The sequence below is a fragment of the Metarhizium album genome (assembly GCF_000804445.1).
Source record: "Metarhizium album ARSEF 1941 chromosome Unknown scaffold_14, whole genome shotgun sequence".
Taxonomy (NCBI): domain Eukaryota; kingdom Fungi; phylum Ascomycota; class Sordariomycetes; order Hypocreales; family Clavicipitaceae; genus Metarhizium; species Metarhizium album.
The window spans coordinates 337,349-355,856 of NW_024467588.1; the positions used below are offsets into that span (position 1 = coordinate 337,349).

General features: G+C 55.5%; 7 protein-coding genes across 7 annotated transcripts; 3 read left to right on the top strand and 4 right to left on the bottom strand.

Annotated features, from left to right (window-relative positions):
- Positions 1–467: 467 nt before the first annotated feature.
- On the top strand, positions 468–2,308 carry MAM_05560 (Protein phosphatase 2C; the record flags this gene model as incomplete). Its single annotated transcript, XM_040824358.1, has 6 exons — positions 468–729; positions 916–989; positions 1,059–1,143; positions 1,250–1,456; positions 1,517–1,777; positions 1,881–2,308. The coding sequence occupies 6 exons, from the start codon at positions 468–470 to the stop codon at positions 2,306–2,308; spliced, it is 1,317 nt and encodes a 438-aa protein (XP_040677683.1).
- A 730-nt stretch (positions 2,309–3,038) lies between these two features.
- Positions 3,039–5,516, bottom strand: MAM_05561 (uncharacterized protein; the record flags this gene model as incomplete). Its single annotated transcript, XM_040824359.1, has 1 exon — positions 3,039–5,516. One exon carries the CDS (start codon positions 5,514–5,516, stop codon positions 3,039–3,041), a length of 2,478 nt encoding a protein of 825 aa, XP_040677684.1.
- Positions 5,517–6,186: 670 nt separating this feature from the next.
- Positions 6,187–7,732, bottom strand: MAM_05562 (uncharacterized protein; the record flags this gene model as incomplete). The annotated part of the gene is made up of 3 exons (XM_040824360.1): positions 6,187–7,058; positions 7,127–7,300; positions 7,381–7,732. The coding sequence occupies 3 exons, from the start codon at positions 7,730–7,732 to the stop codon at positions 6,187–6,189; spliced, it is 1,398 nt and encodes a 465-aa protein (XP_040677685.1).
- A 1,386-nt stretch (positions 7,733–9,118) lies between these two features.
- Positions 9,119–9,762, top strand: MAM_05563 (uncharacterized protein; the record flags this gene model as incomplete). The annotated part of the gene is made up of 3 exons (XM_040824361.1): positions 9,119–9,230; positions 9,390–9,505; positions 9,589–9,762. The coding sequence occupies 3 exons, from the start codon at positions 9,119–9,121 to the stop codon at positions 9,760–9,762; spliced, it is 402 nt and encodes a 133-aa protein (XP_040677686.1).
- Positions 9,763–10,092: 330 nt separating this feature from the next.
- On the bottom strand, positions 10,093–12,870 carry MAM_05564 (PRP1 splicing factor; the record flags this gene model as incomplete). The annotated part of the gene is made up of 1 exon (XM_040824362.1): positions 10,093–12,870. The coding sequence occupies one exon, from the start codon at positions 12,868–12,870 to the stop codon at positions 10,093–10,095; it is 2,778 nt and encodes a 925-aa protein (XP_040677687.1).
- A 380-nt stretch (positions 12,871–13,250) lies between these two features.
- MAM_05565 (dimethyladenosine transferase dimethyltransferase) lies at positions 13,251–14,489 on the top strand (the record flags this gene model as incomplete). Its single annotated transcript, XM_040824363.1, has 2 exons — positions 13,251–13,673; positions 13,749–14,489. The coding sequence occupies 2 exons, from the start codon at positions 13,251–13,253 to the stop codon at positions 14,487–14,489; spliced, it is 1,164 nt and encodes a 387-aa protein (XP_040677688.1).
- A 982-nt stretch (positions 14,490–15,471) lies between these two features.
- Positions 15,472–18,149, bottom strand: MAM_05566 (uncharacterized protein; the record flags this gene model as incomplete). The annotated part of the gene is made up of 2 exons (XM_040824364.1): positions 15,472–16,886; positions 16,988–18,149. 2 exons carry the CDS (start codon positions 18,147–18,149, stop codon positions 15,472–15,474), a joined length of 2,577 nt encoding a protein of 858 aa, XP_040677689.1.
- Between the last annotated feature and the right edge of the window lie 359 nt (positions 18,150–18,508).

Here is an 18,508-nt window from a genome sequence, read left to right on the forward strand (position 1 = left end):
CGTCCCGGCATGCTCGCTTGCTCGCTCGCTCGCTCCTTGCTTGCCTTGACCGCGAAATGCATGCGATGCTGTCTTGCCACGGCCTCGGTGGCCGGCGGGCTCTCATCCGAATCTTGTTTCTCCCGAGTCCCATCCCAGGGATGCATCTTGGCAATCTGTACATGCGCAGCTCACAGCTCGCATTTCGCAACTCGCATTTCGCATTTCGCAACTCGCATTTCGCATTTCACCCCCCCCCCCCCCCCCCTGGGAGGAGCTTCGCGTCATCGCATGCCCTGAACGAGAATCACGAATCACCTCCTCCCCTCCCTCTCTCCCGCTGCCCCCCTTTGCCTGACCGCAGAAGCGTGCTCGCTGTGATTTACACATCGCACATCGGTACATATTGCTAACTGGTGGTCCCCCGTGGCCCTCATCAGACTTCCGACAAGGGCGAGGATGACAGACTCATCTACGGTGTCTCCGCCATGCAAGGCTGGCGTATCAGCATGGAGGATTCTCATACTACCGTGCTCGATCTCGCCGCCGGCGCCGATCTCGACCCCAAGATTCACTCTTCCAAACTCTCCTTCTTCGGCGTTTTCGACGGTCATGGCGGTAGTACGGTAGCTTTATTTGCGGGCGAAAATATTCATAATATTATTCTTAAACAGGACACCTTCAAGGCCGGCGATTATGCACAGGGACTGAAGGACGGTTTCCTCGCTACTGACCGAGCCATCCTCAACGGTATGCAGCTGGCAATGAGTCGGCACAAAGCCTTGAACCCTCCTCCCCGATATGTGCCCCAGTAAACCTCTCGTCAATTTATTTTACCCTGCATGTTATATCCTTGCCTCCCTTCAGCATGCCATCTCGAGAAACAAGCCCGCCTCGCCTGATCCTACCAACACTGACGTTGTCTCATGATTCCAGACCCCAAGTACGAAGATGAAGTCTCCGGCTGCACTGCTTGTGTCTGTTTGGTTTCGGGCAACAGGCTATATGTTGTACGTCAAAACACACCGTCATCGAGGCCACGCCGATTACGCGCAGTCGAAGCCCCCCCCGACCAATAGGCTAACGCTGGAGACTCACGAGGTGTATTGGGCATCAGAGGCCGGGCAAAGCCCATGTCTCAGGACCACAAGCCTCAACTTGAGAGTTCGTTCAATCAATCCCAACGCCGCTCATTAGGTGTCGTAACGCGGCATTTGGCCTGTGGGTGGAAGTGTACTGGCGCCTGACTTGCAACTTTCCTCAAATATAGACGAAAAGAACCGAATTACAGCCGCCGGTGGTTTCGTCGACTATGGGCGTGTCAACGGCAACTTGGCTCTGTCGCGCGCCATTGGCGACTTTGAATTCAAGAAGAGCGCCGAGCTGCCCCCGGAGCAGCAAATCGTTACCGCATTCCCGGATGTCGAAGAACACGAGCTCACCGACGAAGACGAGTTCTTGGTCCTTGCCTGCGATGGTGAGTCGCGTGCAGGCTATCTATGATGCAACGGAGTTTAGTATTGACAAAGCCTCCTAGGTATCTGGGATTGCCAATCTTCACAGGCAGTTGTCGAGTTTGTCAGACGCGGCATTGCTGCGAAGCAGGATCTGGACAAGATCTGCGAAAACATGATGGACAACTGCCTGGCATCCAACTCGGAAACAGGTGGTGTTGGCTGCGACAACATGACCATGTCCATCATCGGCTTCCTAAACGGCAAGACCAAGGACCAGTGGTACGAGGAGATCGCCAAGCGAGTCGCAAACGGTGACGGCCCTTGCGCTCCGCCGGAATATGGTATGGGATAGCCCCCCAACTTGCGGGCGTGCAGGTGGACTTTGTGTGTACCTTGGCCCACATCAGAAACTTGAGCTGACAACCGCTTCCTTACTCCCATCAGCCGAGTTCCGTGGCCCCGGCGTCCACCACACCTACGAAGATAGTGACAGTGGTTATGAGATGGATGCAGAGAACAAGGGCAAAAGCTTCGGCGTTGGTGGGTACCGAGGCCGAATAATTTTTCTCGGCGATGGCACAGAGGTTCTCACCGACTCAGATGACACCGAAATGTTCGATAGCGCCGACGAAGACAAGGACCTCGAAAGTCAAGTGTCCAAGAATAACTCGACGTCAAAAGAGTCAGAAAACGCGCCGACCTCTGCCCCTGACTCCACGGCCGCCGAACCGAAACAGGAAGAACAGGAATCAAAAGCCCAGTCAAAGTCTGGCCAAGGACTCGTCAGGGCCTCAGCCGCTGCGCCCGGGCGGCAGGATGACAAGAAGGGGTCCGGTCCCGAATCGACCTCCGACGAGAGCAAGAAGGAATAGGTGGTCCTTTCGCAATCAATTGGGGTAGGCATCAGAAGATGGATGTGGTAGAAGCGGAAGCACAAACACATGCACACACACACACAAATGGGTATCGCTCGGGCTGGCTTACGTTTTGATATGTTTTTATTCACACGAAGTTCTCGACTTTTCTTTTCTTGTCTCCTCTATTTTTGCTTAAAGGCTAGTCTCTCACGCGCGCCTCGTGTGCAGGGAACGAAAGGGTAGGGGCGTGGGCGAAAGGGTGTGTATGTGGGTTGCATTCCTCCGAATTGACCAACCGGTTGGACGATTAGACATATGATGTTTTCCTTTTACTCTGCCACGAAAGTATTGTTCGTCGTCACTATGGCTCAGCTCAGCGTACTATTACCCGGCGGCCAGGTGCAAGAAATGGATCACACAGGCAGAAAGGAGTTGCAGGCGAGACAGACAAGACACGGCAGAACTACCCCCGTTTTTCACCAATACCTCCAATCTCGTCTTGTTGTGTTGTTTACAACCTGGTCGACTTTTTGTTTGTCGCACTTCTTCGCATGACCTGTCATGGGGGGGGCCACCCCGTCTCGGCCAGAGCACGAGCGTTTGGGCGAGGGAAGTCTTGAAGGGGATGCAGAAGGGATCCTGCACGGAACTGACGGGTGTTTCGATTTATACAGCTTTTCAAGATCTCTCTATATATCCCGTACGCACTAGGGCTAGCCTAGAGCACATGATAAAAGCCGTCCCCCTACATGAAGAGCTTGCGCTGTGCATGTGCTTCGCCAAGGTGTGGGCTTTCGAAGCACTCTATTGTATATTGTACACGGTTCTTTAACAGTTCTGTATTTCCGGCTGGTCTGATTCCTCCATGCCATTCATCCTTGGCGCGGGGCCCTGTGTTTTGGGAGCCGGGGCGCCGCCGCGATTCACCTCGAGGTTCTGATTGTCGTAGCATTCTTTTCGGATCAAAGGCCGCGTCTAGGTGAACTGTGATGCGGGGCCGTTGGCCGGACGCATCTCGCATCCTGACCGCGTAGTCGTGCGAGAGGACTATTCTGGAACTCGCCTCGGGGTCGGCGGCGAGGGCCGAGTAGAGAAGGGGCTGGTCCATGGTGCGCCACGTCGTGTCCAGCGCCGCGGCGAGGGACTTGACGGGCTTGTAGCCGTCGCACGAGCGCAGAATGGCCCATTCGGCGCCTGCGACCACCCCGCGGTCGTTGGCTACCCTATTCTCCGTCAGCAGCCGGCCCATCTTCTTGGAGAAGATTTTGACCGGGAAGCCGCCCAGGAGTCGCTTGAGGATGACGCGCTGCATGATCCTCCGCGGGCGCCTCCGCAGCTTGCGGTCGAGGACGGCGTAGAAGAAGAGCACGCCGAGGGAGAAGGGAGCACGGGAGGAGATGGCCAGTGACATGAGAAAGTTGTAGGTCTGAGTGTTGGGCTCCCGCCCGTGCTGCAGCATGCGCGATAGAGCCCACAGTGCGGTAGGCCAGTCCTTCCTGCTGATACAGGATTTGATGACGAGGTTGGACGTGCTTCTGATGGCGACCTGGCGGCCGTCGGACGTGTGGCGGTCCAGGAGGGACTTGAAGGATGAGAAGTCGGGGTGGGAAGGGTCGTGAAACCGTAGGAATTCCTCGAGGATGCTGTTTGCCGCTCCGGCCGTGTACCAATCTTCCCCGTAGCGCGCAGCCTGGTCGGCGAGGAAGACGTCCAGGCTCTTCCCGGCCTTGAAGGCCGCGAAGGAATCGTTGCCGGCCATGGTTTCGGCAATTCCTCTCCGCGTGGCGGGGTCTTCAAAGAGGCCATTCTCGTACATGGCGGCGATGATTTGCCGTCTCTCACTGTCCCGTTGGACGAGCTTCAGGAAATGGAGCCAGGTCCTGGCATTGGGGTAGAAGTATCGCGCTTCCATCTTTTGGAGGAACTTGTGAAAAAAGCCAACGTCCCGCTTGGAAACATATCCGCCGAGAATGAGGTTGAAGGTCTCGGCGTCCATGGGCAGGCCCCATCCCTCGGCGAGCGTGAAGAGTCGATCTGCGGATGCGCGGTGGCCGCCTTTGTGGGCCATGAATCCTACAGCCATTTTCAGGGCGGACGCGGTGATGCACTCTCTTGCTGACGCGTCTTCAAACGCCTCCAGAATAAGGCGGACTCGAATGCCGTCCGTGTCGATTAGCTTGCCGTTTTCCCGGAGTTGTTTGTAGTACTTCATGGCCAGGTACGGCCGCAGCTTCCCACAGACAAGAGCGGCAATGTATGCCTCGAACGATTCCTCGGACCACCACGCTGGTTTCGGTGTCTGCTCGTACGGGTGATCAATCCAATACGTCTCCAGCTCCTTGTGCACCCAGACGTTGTCCTTGGTTCCCGGCGGGACAGACATGCCCGCGTCTTGGGCATTCTCAATCGCCGGCCACAGCTGTTTGGTTTTGTAATCGACGACGGCTACGTCGCCGAGCTTGAATATTTCTACGTCTGGACAGGCCCTGATCAATTCGTCCACTGCCTTTGCCAGTACGGCGCTTTCGCCTCTCAGGATGACGGCCGACGGGTTCTGGTGGTCGGAAGAGACTCGCAGCTTAGTGGTCAAGCCCGTCGTGGCATCCAAGAACTCGATCCGTCTATTTCCCACAGACATGTCCCACAACGAGGGAAGCACCACCCTCACGGCAGCCATGTTGGGAGCTTGGCTTCGTTTCGGGGTCATTCGTTTGAGAAGGCTGAACGTCTCGCTCCAGTCAGGCACCTTGCCGCCAAAGTGCTTCCAGACTATGTCGAATCCCGCTTGGGTACGGGCCACCTCGTGTGAGTGGCCTCTACTTGCCTTGGTCGCTGCGGGGGCCGGGTACTCGCGAGCAGCTGGGACGTAGGGGGAGTTTTGATTCTTGTCCACCGCAGCCAAGATTCGTGGTGAACGGTGCCTGAAAGCGCCTCTCATGAAGGCGTTTCTCGCATGATTCGACTTGGATCGTGCCACCTCGCCGCGTGCTCGGACTGCCTGCTCTGTTCCTGGCGTCGTGGGCAGAGCTTGGGAATCAAGGATCGCTGCTTCTGTGGCCCTGCCCTTCTCCTGCTCGGCCTCGTATTGCCGGCGACTGGGTAAGAAGGAGGATGACGGCAGAGGTCCCCTGGAGCGCAGGCCGCATGGCCAAACAGGAGGCGCTCCAGGCGAGCCGATGCGTCGGGACCCAAGCCGCCATGTTGACTTGATCCCCAGGGACATTGGTCATGAGGCGGGCTGCATGGTGGTGGTGGTAAGTAATGGTTTGAAAATGTCTCGAGACTGGAGCGCTCTGTTTGAGATGGCTCCGAAAAGGGTTCGCAAAGGTCAACGGTCCACAAGGTCACGTGCCAGGCCGACTCTTCGCACCGCGGCCCAGTCAACAACATCACCACTACCATGTCTGCCAGCGCATGGCATGGCGAGCCGTAAAGTCTAGCTGCAACTCGTCGCAAGTTCAGTCAAGCTTGCCGCCCTGGATACGTAGCGTATACGGGTCGGCTGTCTCATCCCGGCTCGTACTGCATGCGCGACCCGGCAGCAAGCTTGTCAATGAATTATACTGTCAAGATGCAGCGCGTGAATGTCATTAATCTTTGTGTGCTCCAAACTGAGTATCGCAGTATCCCCGACACCCGCAGTTCCCACGTGGTGCAGTTCGCCGTACGACACGATCGGCCGTGAAACTGATGTGAGTCTGACAATCCCAAAGACTCCTCCTGCTTCCCAGTCATATAAAGACAGCAAGGGAACGCCATTTGCCTCCGTATCATCATCAGACAAGATGAAAAAAAAAGGAACTATCGACGAAGAGGGTGTTAAGTATACAAAATAATCTATCCACAAAGAGATAGGATGGAAGTGTAGAGTGAGAAACAATGGAAACCCCCCTTCATCGGAATCCTCCAGATTCCGGCAACTTGCCCTTGTTCGGTGCCCTGGGCCCGCTTCGATCCAAACCAGGATGCGCCTCATACCAGCCATGATCATCGACCGACGGCATCAACTCCCCCCTCTCGGCCATGTGTTTAACGTCGCTCCAGTAGGCCAGTTTGCTAACCTCCTCGTCCGCATGTTTAACGGCGGCCTCGAGCGCTCTCTTCCGTTCCAAGAGTTTCTTGTCGTCCTTACTGTCGCCATCTTCCAGCTTACGTGCCGTCTCATCGTACTTCCGCATCAAATGGGATAGGAGCTGTCGCCGTGACGCTTGAAAGACAAAAAGAGACATGATTTCGTGCATCTCGTCCTGGAGTTGACTGAGGTCCATGGCATGTTCAAGATAATTCTTGACAGCCTCTCTCTTCTCACGGTCGATTCTCGATGCCCGCAGGGCCGACAGCAATGATTCTACATTCTCAATATCCTGGGGCGCTTCCACCTCCTTGATAGACGTGCGTGTCATGCTGGATTTGCTGGCAGCACGGCTGCTAGCCACGCTCGCGGCGGATCGCCGATTGCTGCTGTGGGAAGATGCGGGTCGAATAGTAAAGTAGTCCGAGTTGAGCAGGTTGCCGGGGGAATCCGAGGCTGCGCATCTTTTCCTTGCCCTTTTCCGAATCCAAGCTCTCCTTCTCACGAATGAGTTCCACCACTTTGGTTCATGCCACGAGAATTTTTTCGAAAATGCAAACGAGTATTCCCAGCCGCCCTCGTCCACACCCAATTCATAGTTTATTCGCCACTCAGGCCATATCCACTCCCATGAAGGGTCGGGGACTACGGCAGTGTAAATGTTGGTGAGCGACGGTTTATGATAAGTGTTGGCTGTTCCGCGGTCAGTACTTCCAGCTTGGAAATAAACACCGGCGGGCCGTGGCTGAAAGTAAACTCACTCCATGCAGGCGGGTCAAGTCCGCCGAGCGCCTTGGACGAAAATAGTGCCATACCACACATGAAGGCCCCTCTTTCATTCTCGTACAGGATGTCAATAGCAACTTCCCGAGTTGCTTGCGGCCGCTTCGGCATGATCCGGTGCGTGGGATCATTGAACACGTCTGGCGTCGCCGCTGCGTAGGTCGGTGGTCAGTCCCAGCTGGAGAAAAAGAGGGGGGGGGGGCTTTCACGTTGCCTTGAGAGATAGACCTACATTGGACTTCAATTGATGGCTGGGTCGACAGCAGGGCACCAGAGTCCTCAGGGCGAAGTCGATTTTCGCTGTCGTCCGACACGTCGACTACTGCTACACCTTTTTGCTGGCCATGGCGACTGTGTTCGTTTGCGCGACTACCTTCAGTCCGGGCTGGCGCATCTTCTGGTCCGCTGTCACCCACCAGTGATGGCAGTTGAGATGTTGTTGAGCCCCTACGAGTGTCAACATCGGATGCAAGAACGGTGTGTGAATCGTCATCCAGCTCATCACGGTTGACCAGGCCAATCTCATGATCGTAATCGCTTGGTTTCAGGCTCGCGACGCGGCGAGAGCTCCGAACTTTCACCATTGCGCATCTAAGCTTGCGAGCATGGCGGATCTCAACGTACGCTAGCGAAGCGCTCACGATGTTTCAGAGCATGGGTATGACGACAGGATGAGGTTGGGCGGTTGGGCGGTTGGTCGACTCGGGACGTGAAGGTGTGGCGCCGCCCCCTGGTTCGACGGCTGCAGAACAGATGCCGCCGCCGCTTTCGGATTGCGTCAGCGGAGCGGGATTGCCGGTGGCAAAGACTTGCGTTGTCGAATGTCTTTTTATCGGCCAAAACTGTTGCGCAGGAATTCTATGAAGAGGGAGAGATTATGAGGGATTCAGTGAGTAAAGCTGCGCGGCGTGAAGGAGCAGCGAGAAGGCGTGTTTGGATTGACGAGAGTCGGGTCCTGGACAAGGGCAAATAAACATGTAAGAGGCAAGATAAAAGAAGAGGTAATGTAATGGGAGGAGATGGACAGCGTTTTGAGAGCAGGAAAAAAATTAAAACAGGTGGCCAAGGCCAAGCAAGGCGGGTTTCAGCTTGCTGACCTTCAGCTTCGGTCTACCCCTCGACTATTCATTGACTCGGAAGATGATGAGGTCGAAAAGAGCACGGCGCGCAATGACGCACACGCACACACAAAGAGGCTCCAGTAAAGCTTGCAGGTCGAGTGTGAGGATTGTTGCTTCGATCGATGTTTTGTTGGCAGGTGGGACTCACTTATAACAAATTAACTATATTGGTCTGACTTGGGAGTCGGGACTCGGGAGGGGGTCCAGCAGGTAGCTGAAGGCAATAAAACGGCAGGAGCAGTCACAGGGCGGGGCGACGATTCATTCATGCTGGCTACCGGTGGTCGAATGTCCGCCTTTTCTTTTCCTGTTCCATTTTTCTTTTTTTTTCGATTCGAATCATCTGGCGACAGGAAGGATAATTATTAATCACAAACAAACCCCCAACACCAACGCCGTAGCTCATACTGGATGGAGGCTGGGAAACTCACCAGCCCGGCTCGCATACGTCATGATGCGCCATCCAGCCAATCAGCATGGCCGTGCCCGACAGCTGCGCGACTGACCTTCAGGCGCCAGAGAGCCGTTGCGCGCGCCAACGTTGGACATTATAGAGACTTCCGGATGACTTCCAGGACCCCCCTCCCAACCAGGCAACTTCCTCCGTCGACCATGTCGTGCCCAAGTACCCAAGTACCCAGGTCGTCATTTCTGGAGACATGATGTCGACGCAGCTCCAAGGTCCTCCTCCCTTCCAGCTAAAATAGAACCGTCACTCCCTCCTGTCCAGCCACCCCCTCCCGCGGTCCAACTCTCTACCTTTTATGTCACCCTTCGTTCTCGATCGTGAGAAGCTTCAACCCCCGGCCCCTCCGTCTCGCCACATACCCAACACTGCCATTACACGCCATGTCCAAGTCACGTATGCCTCTTATCCTCGGCCTCGGTGCCGCTGGCGGTGTCGGGTACTATCTCTACAACGCAGGCGGCAGCCCCAAAGCCGCCGAGAACAAGTTTGAAAGTATGTCCCCTGCCCGGCGCTGCAATTGACGGCGCTGCCCCCTCGCGAAACCAGTGGCATCCCGTTGCGCCGAGCGTCGGGGGGCGCCGGCGAGCTCTGGCAGCAGCGCGTGTCCCCCGGCAGAAAGTCATTGGCGCAGCTGACACGTTCATCCCCCAGGCGATGTTCACAGCGCCGCCGCCAAGGTCAAGAACCGCCTGCCCGGCAGCAAGCCCGACGCCGAGAAGAAGCTCGAGAACTACGGCGCTGAGGCTGGTGCCAAGATCGACAAGGCTGTACGTATCCGTCTTGCCCCTCTACCTAGACAGCGCACACTGCAACAGCTGGGCGCCGTGGCCATGAACTGACAAGGTTGCAGTGGGCCGAGGCAGACAAAAAGGCCGGAAGCATCAAGAGCCAGACCGAGTCCTACGTCAAGGACGCCAGGGCCGAGGCTGTCAAAGCCGTTGACAAGTTTGACAAGACGGTCGAGGACGGTGCTGCCAAGGCCAAGAGCGGTATTTCGGGATGGTTTGGCGGCGGTAGCAAGTAGGGCCGTTGCATTGTGTGTTCCTTTTTCAGATGTCTAGGTCGGGCCAAAGCCCATGTGAAGGGGGCCGTTGTAATTAGTGAAGTTGACGAGAATTTTCGACTGACGTGGGAATCAAGTAATTACTTCCGCCAGTCACTCGTACATGTGGTTCTGAGCTTGTGACATTGCCATTGCTTGGGCCTTGTCGTCGTCGTTGATTTTTGTTGTTTTGTTGACAGCATTTCTCACATGATGCTGACCTCCATCTAACCCACTCACATCCAATCTCCCCGCTGGACACGTCTTGATATGTACAATACGTGCGCCATGATATAACCTTACAGAGTCCCGTCATGACTCCAACTCCTCCGCAACCAGCTTCAAAATCTCCTCCACGCCCTTCCTCGCATTCCTCGGCTCCTTAGCCACCCTCTCCCAAACCTCCCCGTGCCTGGGTTCGCTCAAGACACACTTGCTCACCACCTCAGACCTCTTCTCCACCGTGCCATGTTGACACAGGAACCGGTAGTACCAAGCCCAGCTGTCCCCGCAGTCGCTGTCCAGCACAAGCGCCTTCTCGAACCAATTCTGCGCCTTCTCCAGCTTCCGATCCGCCCAGAATATCCTCGCCACGCCTACAAACAGCAACGGGTCATTGTCGACCTTCTTGATGGCCTCCAAGCTACGCGGCTTGCGCTGCGTCCGCGGCTCAAGGTGCCAGATCTGCTCGACCCACAACAGGCCGCTCTTTGGCATCTCCTGCTGCGCCTTCGCCATGATGGACTTGGCCTGCGGCATGTTCCCAGCGCGGCGCTCCAGGCGTACCGACTCGCACCAGATCCGAGGCGACTTGGGGACGGCCAGGCGGGCCCTGTCCAGGACGGAGCGGGCCTTGATGGTCATGCCCGACTTTTCCTCGAAGCGTGCGTACAAGAGCCAGAGCGGGACGGATCTGGGGACGGCCTTTACGCCAGCGGCGTACGCTTCCCGCGCCTGACTTTTCCTGCCGAGATCCTCGTAGATCTGCCCCTTAAGCATCCAGAGCTTGGCGGCGGCGGGGAAGAGCTGGAGCGCCTGCAGCACGAGGTCGAGCGCCGTTTCGACCTGGCCTTGTACCCGTTCGAAGACGACGCTCTTCATCCAGACGCGGTCGGTGGGCGCTTGCTCGCGCGCAATCTCGAGCAGCTTGCGCGCTTGTTCTGCGTTGTCGTTTTCGGATTCGAGTTTAACGGCTGCGAGCCAAATGTCCTCATTGTTGGGGTTCTTGTTGAATGCGCGCTTCAGGACGAGGCGGGCGTTGTCGACCTCGCCTGCTTGCCACTTCTCCTTGGCGAGCATCATCCAGAGGTCTTCGCTCGTGGGGCACGCGTCCACGGCCTGCTCGAGGACTTCCCAGAGGGACTCCTTGGTGCCGTGGTTGCGCTCCAAGTCGGCGGCCGCCATGCGCAGGGTCCTGCTGTTGTAGAAGACGCGTATGGCGTACGCGTAAATGGCCCTGGCGGTGTCGTATCTGCCACGGTTGATGCTGGCTCTCGCGTCCTCCATCCACGTATCCTTGCGGTCGTCGTCTTCGTCGAGACCCCAGCCCAGCGTGGCGTGTATGATGTTCTGGCAGGTGAGGATGGCACCTTCGTCCTCGCACTTTTCTGCTTCTGCGATCCATTCTTCCCGCTTGGGCATGGCGGATTCCTTGGCCAGGACTCTCACCGCCGTCGTCACGACGTTGCCCTTGTTGGCTTGCCCTAGCTGTTCCATCAGGCGCGCGGCCGCGATCCAAATCTCGTGGGACGTCGGTACCGCTTTTCGAGCCCTGTTGAGCACCTTTTGCGCGTTTTCGGGGGACTCGAGGCGTGCTAGTGCGAGCCACAGGTCAACTGACAGTGGTATCAGTTCTGTGGCCTTTGCCAGCATCAGCTTGGCGTCGTCTTGGTTCTCTTCCAGGTTGACGGCTTCCTTCCAGAGGGCTTCTGATTCGGGGATGTGGTCCAGGGCTTGACGAATGACTCTCTTCTTATTGCTAGATATGCTTTCCAGTCTCATGGCCTCCACCCACAATCTCACAGACCGATTGTTGGCCTCGATGGCTCTCCGGGCGATAATCTTGGCGTTTTGTGAGTCGTGGTTGAGTCGAATATTCTCCAGCCAAGCATCCTCGCTCTTTGGACACTTTTCGCAGCCTCTGTCAATCGTTTTTCTCGCAGCCACAATCTTGCCCGCCAGCTCTTCCAGCCGAGCCGCCGCTATCCAGCCAAGTGCGTTGTTCGGATTTGTCTTCACCACTGATTGCAAAAGTTCCCGCACTCGGTTAATGTCCCCCACCTGGGCCTGAGCCTCATTCATCTGCATCTTGTTCAGGCTCGTGATGTAGCCTTGGGGATCGATGCTCGTGGAACTGCCGTTTGAAGCATCGCCACTCGTTTGGGACGCCTGCTCTAATCTCGACTTGAGCACTCTGTCGCGGGCAGCACCGATCTGTGCAAAGTTGGTCATCGTCCCATCTGCCTTGTCGGCAGCACTCGTCGTGACCCCATCATCTGTGACCGTTGTGCTCATCTCGGTAGAATCGCGCGCAGCAGCAAGCACACTGTCTGGAACGGCGTAGAACCTCTGCCTCAAAGCCTGCTTGCTCCGTCGGTTTTTACCCGTCAGGTCACCAACCTCGGGCAGATTCGCCCATTCCTCGTCTGTGACCGTCTCCAGCGCACGCTTCAAATCTGAAAACTGCTGCTGAATCTTGGGGTTCTTGCGCTCGTACTCCTCCTGTTCGGCTTTTTCTCGAGCCTCACGCTGCTTTTTCCTCCTATCCATGCGCTCATCTACCCACTCCCATACGCGGTCGGCTTCTTCGTCGTCTTTGTCGTAGATGCCGCCGGAAAACAGACCAACCTCATTATCGGGGTCCTGGAATCGCTCGTCGTCGTCGTCGTCGTCGTCCTTCTTCTTGCCGTCGGGTGCAAGACCAAGTTGAGCAGCACGTTTGGCGAGAGCCTCCTTGATCTGGTCTTCACTGGGACCGTCGCGCGCTGGGCCCAAGTCAGATCTCGTTGTGAAGCCCGTAGCACCACGACCGAGGCCGGCGACGTAGTTTTCCGGCGCCTTCTGGTTGAGGAAGTCGAGTTTCGACGCCATTGTCGTCTCGTGCGCGTGCTGCGCGGGCAAAAGCGGAGATAAAATCAACGCTGCCAAAGACGAGCTTGATAGATGGATGAGCCCAGGTGAAGCGCCGGGAAAGCTGCCCTTCGTTCCACGTACTTAAGTAAGCATGCATGTGGGGCAAAAGCATGCGCTCCAGGTGGAAATAAGCGGCCAATCCAGCAGGCCTTACTCCGTACTCCGTCCCGCCCAAACCCTCGACCTCTATCGATAACGCTCGGCCCCAGAAAAAAAGTTTCCCAGCCAGCAATTAGCAACACCAAGTCGATGCTGACCGCTGACCGCTGACCCCTCGTCGCGAGATCCAAGCTCACAACCACCTTCGCATAGGAAAATCCCCACCACCGCCCTGCACAATGGGCAAACTCAAGCAGCCCAAGCGCAACGGCGCGCCGTCTAGCCCCTACGACCGACCATCCGGTGGCTCAAGTCATTCCAGCGCAACCTCCAGCAAGAACAATGTCTTCAAGTTCAACACCAATTTCGGCCAGCACATTCTCAAAAACCCAGGTGTATCCGACGCCATTGTCGAAAAGGCATATCTGAAGCCCACGGATACCGTCTTGGAAATCGGCCCCGGGACCGGTAACTTGACGGTGCGCATCTTGGAGCGTGCCAAAAAATGCATCTGCGTCGAGTTGGATCCTCGCATGGCCGCAGAAGTGACGAAGCGTGTGCAGGGGACGCCAGAGCAGAGAAAACTAGAGGTCATACTTGGCGATGTGATCAAGACGGAGCTGCCGCAGTTCGATGTCTGCATCTCCAACACGCCATATCAGGTACGTAACAGGGCTTTCCGCAGACTCCTCCCGCGAGGAGCGAAGACGTGGACGGCGGCGCTGAAAGTGTTCCAGATCTCAAGTCCCCTCGTCTTCAAACTTCTCGCCATGCCCAACCCCCCACGCACGTCTGTCCTCATGTTTCAGCGCGAATTTGCCCTCCGACTAACCGCCCGCCCCGGCGACCCTTTGTACTCGCGCATCTCTGTCAACGCGCAGTTCTGGGCCAAGATCACGCACATCATGAAGGTCGGCAAGAACAACTTCCGCCCCCCGCCGCAAGTCGAATCCTCCGTGGTACGGATTGAGCCAAAACTGGGCAAGGACAGACCCAACGTAAGCTGGGACGAATGGGACGGATTACTACGCGTATGCTTTGTCAGGAAGAATAGAACCCTGCGGGCAAGTTGGCTGGGCACAAGGGAGGTCTTGACCATGGTCGAGAAGAATTATCGGACGTGGTGTGCGATGAGTGGTGTGGCAGTGGATGAGAGCCTAGTGGAAGGTGACGACGTCGAGGAGGAAATGGACGTGGATGCTGGGGCGGGCTTGGGTGTCGAGGAAGGTCATGGCATGGATGTGGACGATGAAGATGCGCCAGAGTTTTTCAGGCAGATGAACAGTTCCGCCGGCAACGCGCCCAAGACCAAGAGCAAACGGAAGAAGACAAAAGTTGCGGAGTTGGTTCGAGAAAAGATACGCAAGGTGCTGGAGGACGTTACCGAGTTGGCTGACAAACGGGCTGGCAAGTGCGATGAGAATGACTTTTTGCGGTTGCTGTTTGCATTCAACGAGGAAGGAATTCACTTTTCATGACGTGGTTTCATTTTGGTTGTGGACAACATGGCGCCGGTATGATGATACAAATACACACACACGATGGGAGACTTTCCTGTCAACCAGCATCTGTAGACGAGGACATGGCTGGCGTTACTGCTCAGGGTGAATTAAAGATGTCTTTCAATTCCGGACAATACCAAGGGCTATTATTGTTTTTTTGCCTAGTCAACCAGGTATGTTGATCAACCTTCGTCCAGTAGCATAGTTCCAAACACATCTGCTGAAGGTGTATAGAGCACGGTAACGATCCTGAAACGTCCTTTGATTTTCCATCTACAGTCTGTTTCTGCTTCTAGTAGAATCTTCTATAGGCTTCAGCTGATCCTCATCGTCAAGTTACATGTCCTAACCCATGCTCCAGATTCAACTTTCCAGATTCAACTTGGTCGCATCTCGTTTTTGATTGTCTCTTGCATCATAAACCGTGATAATTACAAATATAGTAGTTGCCCAGTTTGCTTTCTATAACAGCCAAAGTCGTAAGGCAAAGCAAAAACCCTGCTACCTCATCCTCCCCAAAGTAGATGGCAATTCGGCTTCTTGCCAGTATGAATGCTGCCAGTTCCGTGGTATCACTAGACGCCTGCAATGTCAATAAATGTCTGCGTTTGCTGCAAGGCGAATTATGCTCCTTCATTGACGGTCAGTACGTTCCTCTACTCGTCTGACGCAGGGCGTATGTAATGTAGACGCTTTGCCCATCTATAACCAAAAGAAACCATCAAGACATAGCTTAATCAATTTTATCTCCCAGCCTTTGATCAGTCATAACCATGATACGGTTGGAAGGGTAAAATCCAACGCCAGCGCTTTTTTTCTTTTCTCATGCGATGCAATTGCGCGGGGAAAAAAAAAGGGGCAAAAACAAGCAGCAACAAGCAGCAACAAGCAGGCATCGACAAAGAAAAACTCATGACATGGCAAGCCTCCATACAGTAGCATGATTACTTGCAGCGTGCTACCCGCCCAGAATAGTGCTGTTCGGCTTATGGGACGGGTCGTTCGCCGAATTTGGCTTCACTGTCGTCCGACCTGACACTGTAGCACTACGGATTTGAGCACTCAGTGGTAGGTTATATTTCACCACTCCCTTCACAATCAGGTCAAACTCATTCTGATAAATGCAGTTCCATCGTTCGGGGCCGCCAGTGGTGCCGTTTCCTGGGTTTGGGAGCTGCATCTCTCCTGTCGAAGAAGAAGCACCTTGATGAAACAGAGAGCCCCCAAAAGTCAGAGGACTGTCAAATTCGGTGATCTGTCCTAACAAAATGTTGGGCATGGAGTCGGCGTCATCCCCCTCGCCTTCTCCAGGACCTTTCGGTGGGTCATTTGGGGGATCATCTCTCGCGTGGATCTCGTGGGATTCCTCCGGATATTTCCACCAGTCTGAGTCAGATCCAGCATGTTCTGACTTGGCAAAGATCTCCAGATGCGCACGGTCTACTGTAACCACAACAATATTGGGATTGTGTGCTTTAATAGTCAAATCGAACATCAGTACCTGCTCGCTCGTAACAACGTTCTTGATCGAGACGATTTCAATGTCTGTCATGGGCTGAGAAGTAGCAAACATAAACCCAATGGCTCCTGTGATGACCAAAAGTAGCATCATTGTCAGCACAAGGCACGCGGCGAAACGATTGAGATATGATGACCGCCTAGTGTAGGTCTGGGACTCGGCTTGGCGCAGTGTGTGAGGTCCACGTCGTCGCCCGCCCCGTGCAGAGCGTGTAGTGCCAATCAAGGGCGTCCGTTCATCGTCGGCGTTGGTAGTGTCGTCCAAATCATAACTCGACGACATCTGCATCGCGGAGTGTTTTTGATTTAGATGCCCGCGAGTAGAGAGAAATGCCCTCGGGCTTGAAGTATTGGAGGTATTGCGAGGGTTGTTGGCATTGTTGCTAGGGGGGAGTTTTGACTTGGCTGCATTGGGAAACGGAGACTCGTTGTCGAACAGCGAAGCGTGGCCGTTGCCTGGCTGTCGCCCCCATCGACCAATGTGGTGATGATGTCGCACCGTTCCTCTGGCGGATCCTCCAGCGCTACGTCCACTGCCCTTGCCGTCCTCATCCCCAGGTGTAAGGCTGTCACTAGCGTTGCCATTAAAAGTATTCACAAACTTCATGCTTTTCTTGGCAACCGGCCCGTGGCTGGCCCCCTCCATGACGCCATAAATAGACCGCAGATTTTGTCGGTCAACCTGACTGGCCATGGATGTAGCACTGGGTGTCCGAGAATGGAAGCGACGGTTCGTCCTTTCCGTGTTGTCTGGTGGATTCGAATCATAGACAAACGTCTCCTCAGAATCAGAAGTATTGGCCTCATCAACAGCACTAGCTATCTTGGCCTCAAAGTTGTCGGCTTTGGACGAGGCTGCAGAGCAAAATTATATTAGTCTCTGATGGGATAGATGTATCTGGATAGATTGTTGCCTTGTTTTGTGCTGGGATGCGTAGTGCGCTTAGACATCTTACCTGTACCAGCATTAACAGCTGGTTGCTTCCTAGCGGTCCTTTTCTTTTCCTTCTTAGGTTTGATGGTTTCCGTGCTTGGCTTGGCTTTCAACGTTCCATTGCCCCCTTCTTTCGTAGCCGTCGTGAGTGCTACCTGTGGAATGCTGGAGACCGTCTCAGTCTCGACAGTCATGCTCTGAGTAGAACCTGTTTCTGGCTTTGATTTGGTTTGCTTTCCAGGCATGGTACTAGACTGTCTGGATAGTAATGGTGGAGGGGGGACGGAGCTTGGTCTTCTTGAGTCTGCTCTGGTGGTGCCGCCATCGGCTCCGTACTGTCCATAAACGGGGATCATCTTCGACTTGAAGGTACGGCCCCCATCGCTGACGGCACCGTCCGAGTGATTGTCAGGGGCTCCAAGCTTCTCCTTGACTTGTTCCAGCAATGCAGAATCGCTAGGCCGTGCAGGCGAGTTGTTGTGGCTGACTTCTTGGACAGTTTCCAATAGCCCTCGAGCCGGAGTTCGTACACCTGAGGGGGCGTGGGAATCGTCTGTGTCGCTGTCCAAGGCTGGCGCTTGCGTATCTGGGACGTGTGGTGATGGACTTGGCCTTTGAATACTGATCGCTGGAGCCTCCTGTTCATTGCGGCGTGTAGGAGTCGTCGCCCTGGGTCGAGCAAGATGAGGTGGAGGTGATCGTAGTCGTGGGGACACTGGCCACCTCGGATTATCCTTCAAGTCCGGAAGGACTGATGGCTTCTGCGGCGTTGGCGCGTAAATCGGGGGTTCTCTGATGTGAGGGCGCAGGTCCGGCGTGGCCGTCGATGACAAAGTTCGGGTCGGTGTACCTTGGTCTTGGCTACCTTGTCGTAGCTGACGCGTTGGGCTCAACTCTTGATGACTGTTCTTGCGAGACCTGCTCCCGCTGTGCCTAGGATGAGACGAAGTAGCTCCACGTGGATGCCGAGAGGGCGAACCATCTCGTGAAGCGGCCGGCGACTCTGCAACAGAATTGGCAGCCGATGATTGTTTCGAGGTCTGACTTCCGGTCGAAGAGCTGTGCGGCGGTGACGACAGGCCATTAGAGCCAGAAGTGCCGTTGGCCTTGCTGCTAGACGAGGCGGCACCAGCACCGGCAGCGGAACTAGCAGCGTCGTTAGATGCAGCAGAGGGCTTGTCCATTATTGTGAGCGAGGCTTGTGGTGTCTGTCTGCAGTGTGCATGCCCAAAGGCGTGGCCACGGGGAATGTCAAGAATGGCGACTGGATGAGTTGGGAAGAGACTGTGTCATCGTGTGTGGCTCGTCATGGACGTGGTACGAGCTCGGATGCCACGGGTGACACGAGGCAAGCTGGGGCGAGGTGTCCGAGGTGAAATGTTGTCGCCAGTTGGCTGCTGTTGCTGACAAGTGCGCGCGCGGTGACGAAAGAGAGCAAGCAGGGTATGGATGGGGGAGTGATTGATTTGGGCCTGCAGGCCAGGCACGGATCGAGAGAGTCGAATATTTGAGCCTGGGGCCAGCGAAAGCTCCGGGGATTGGA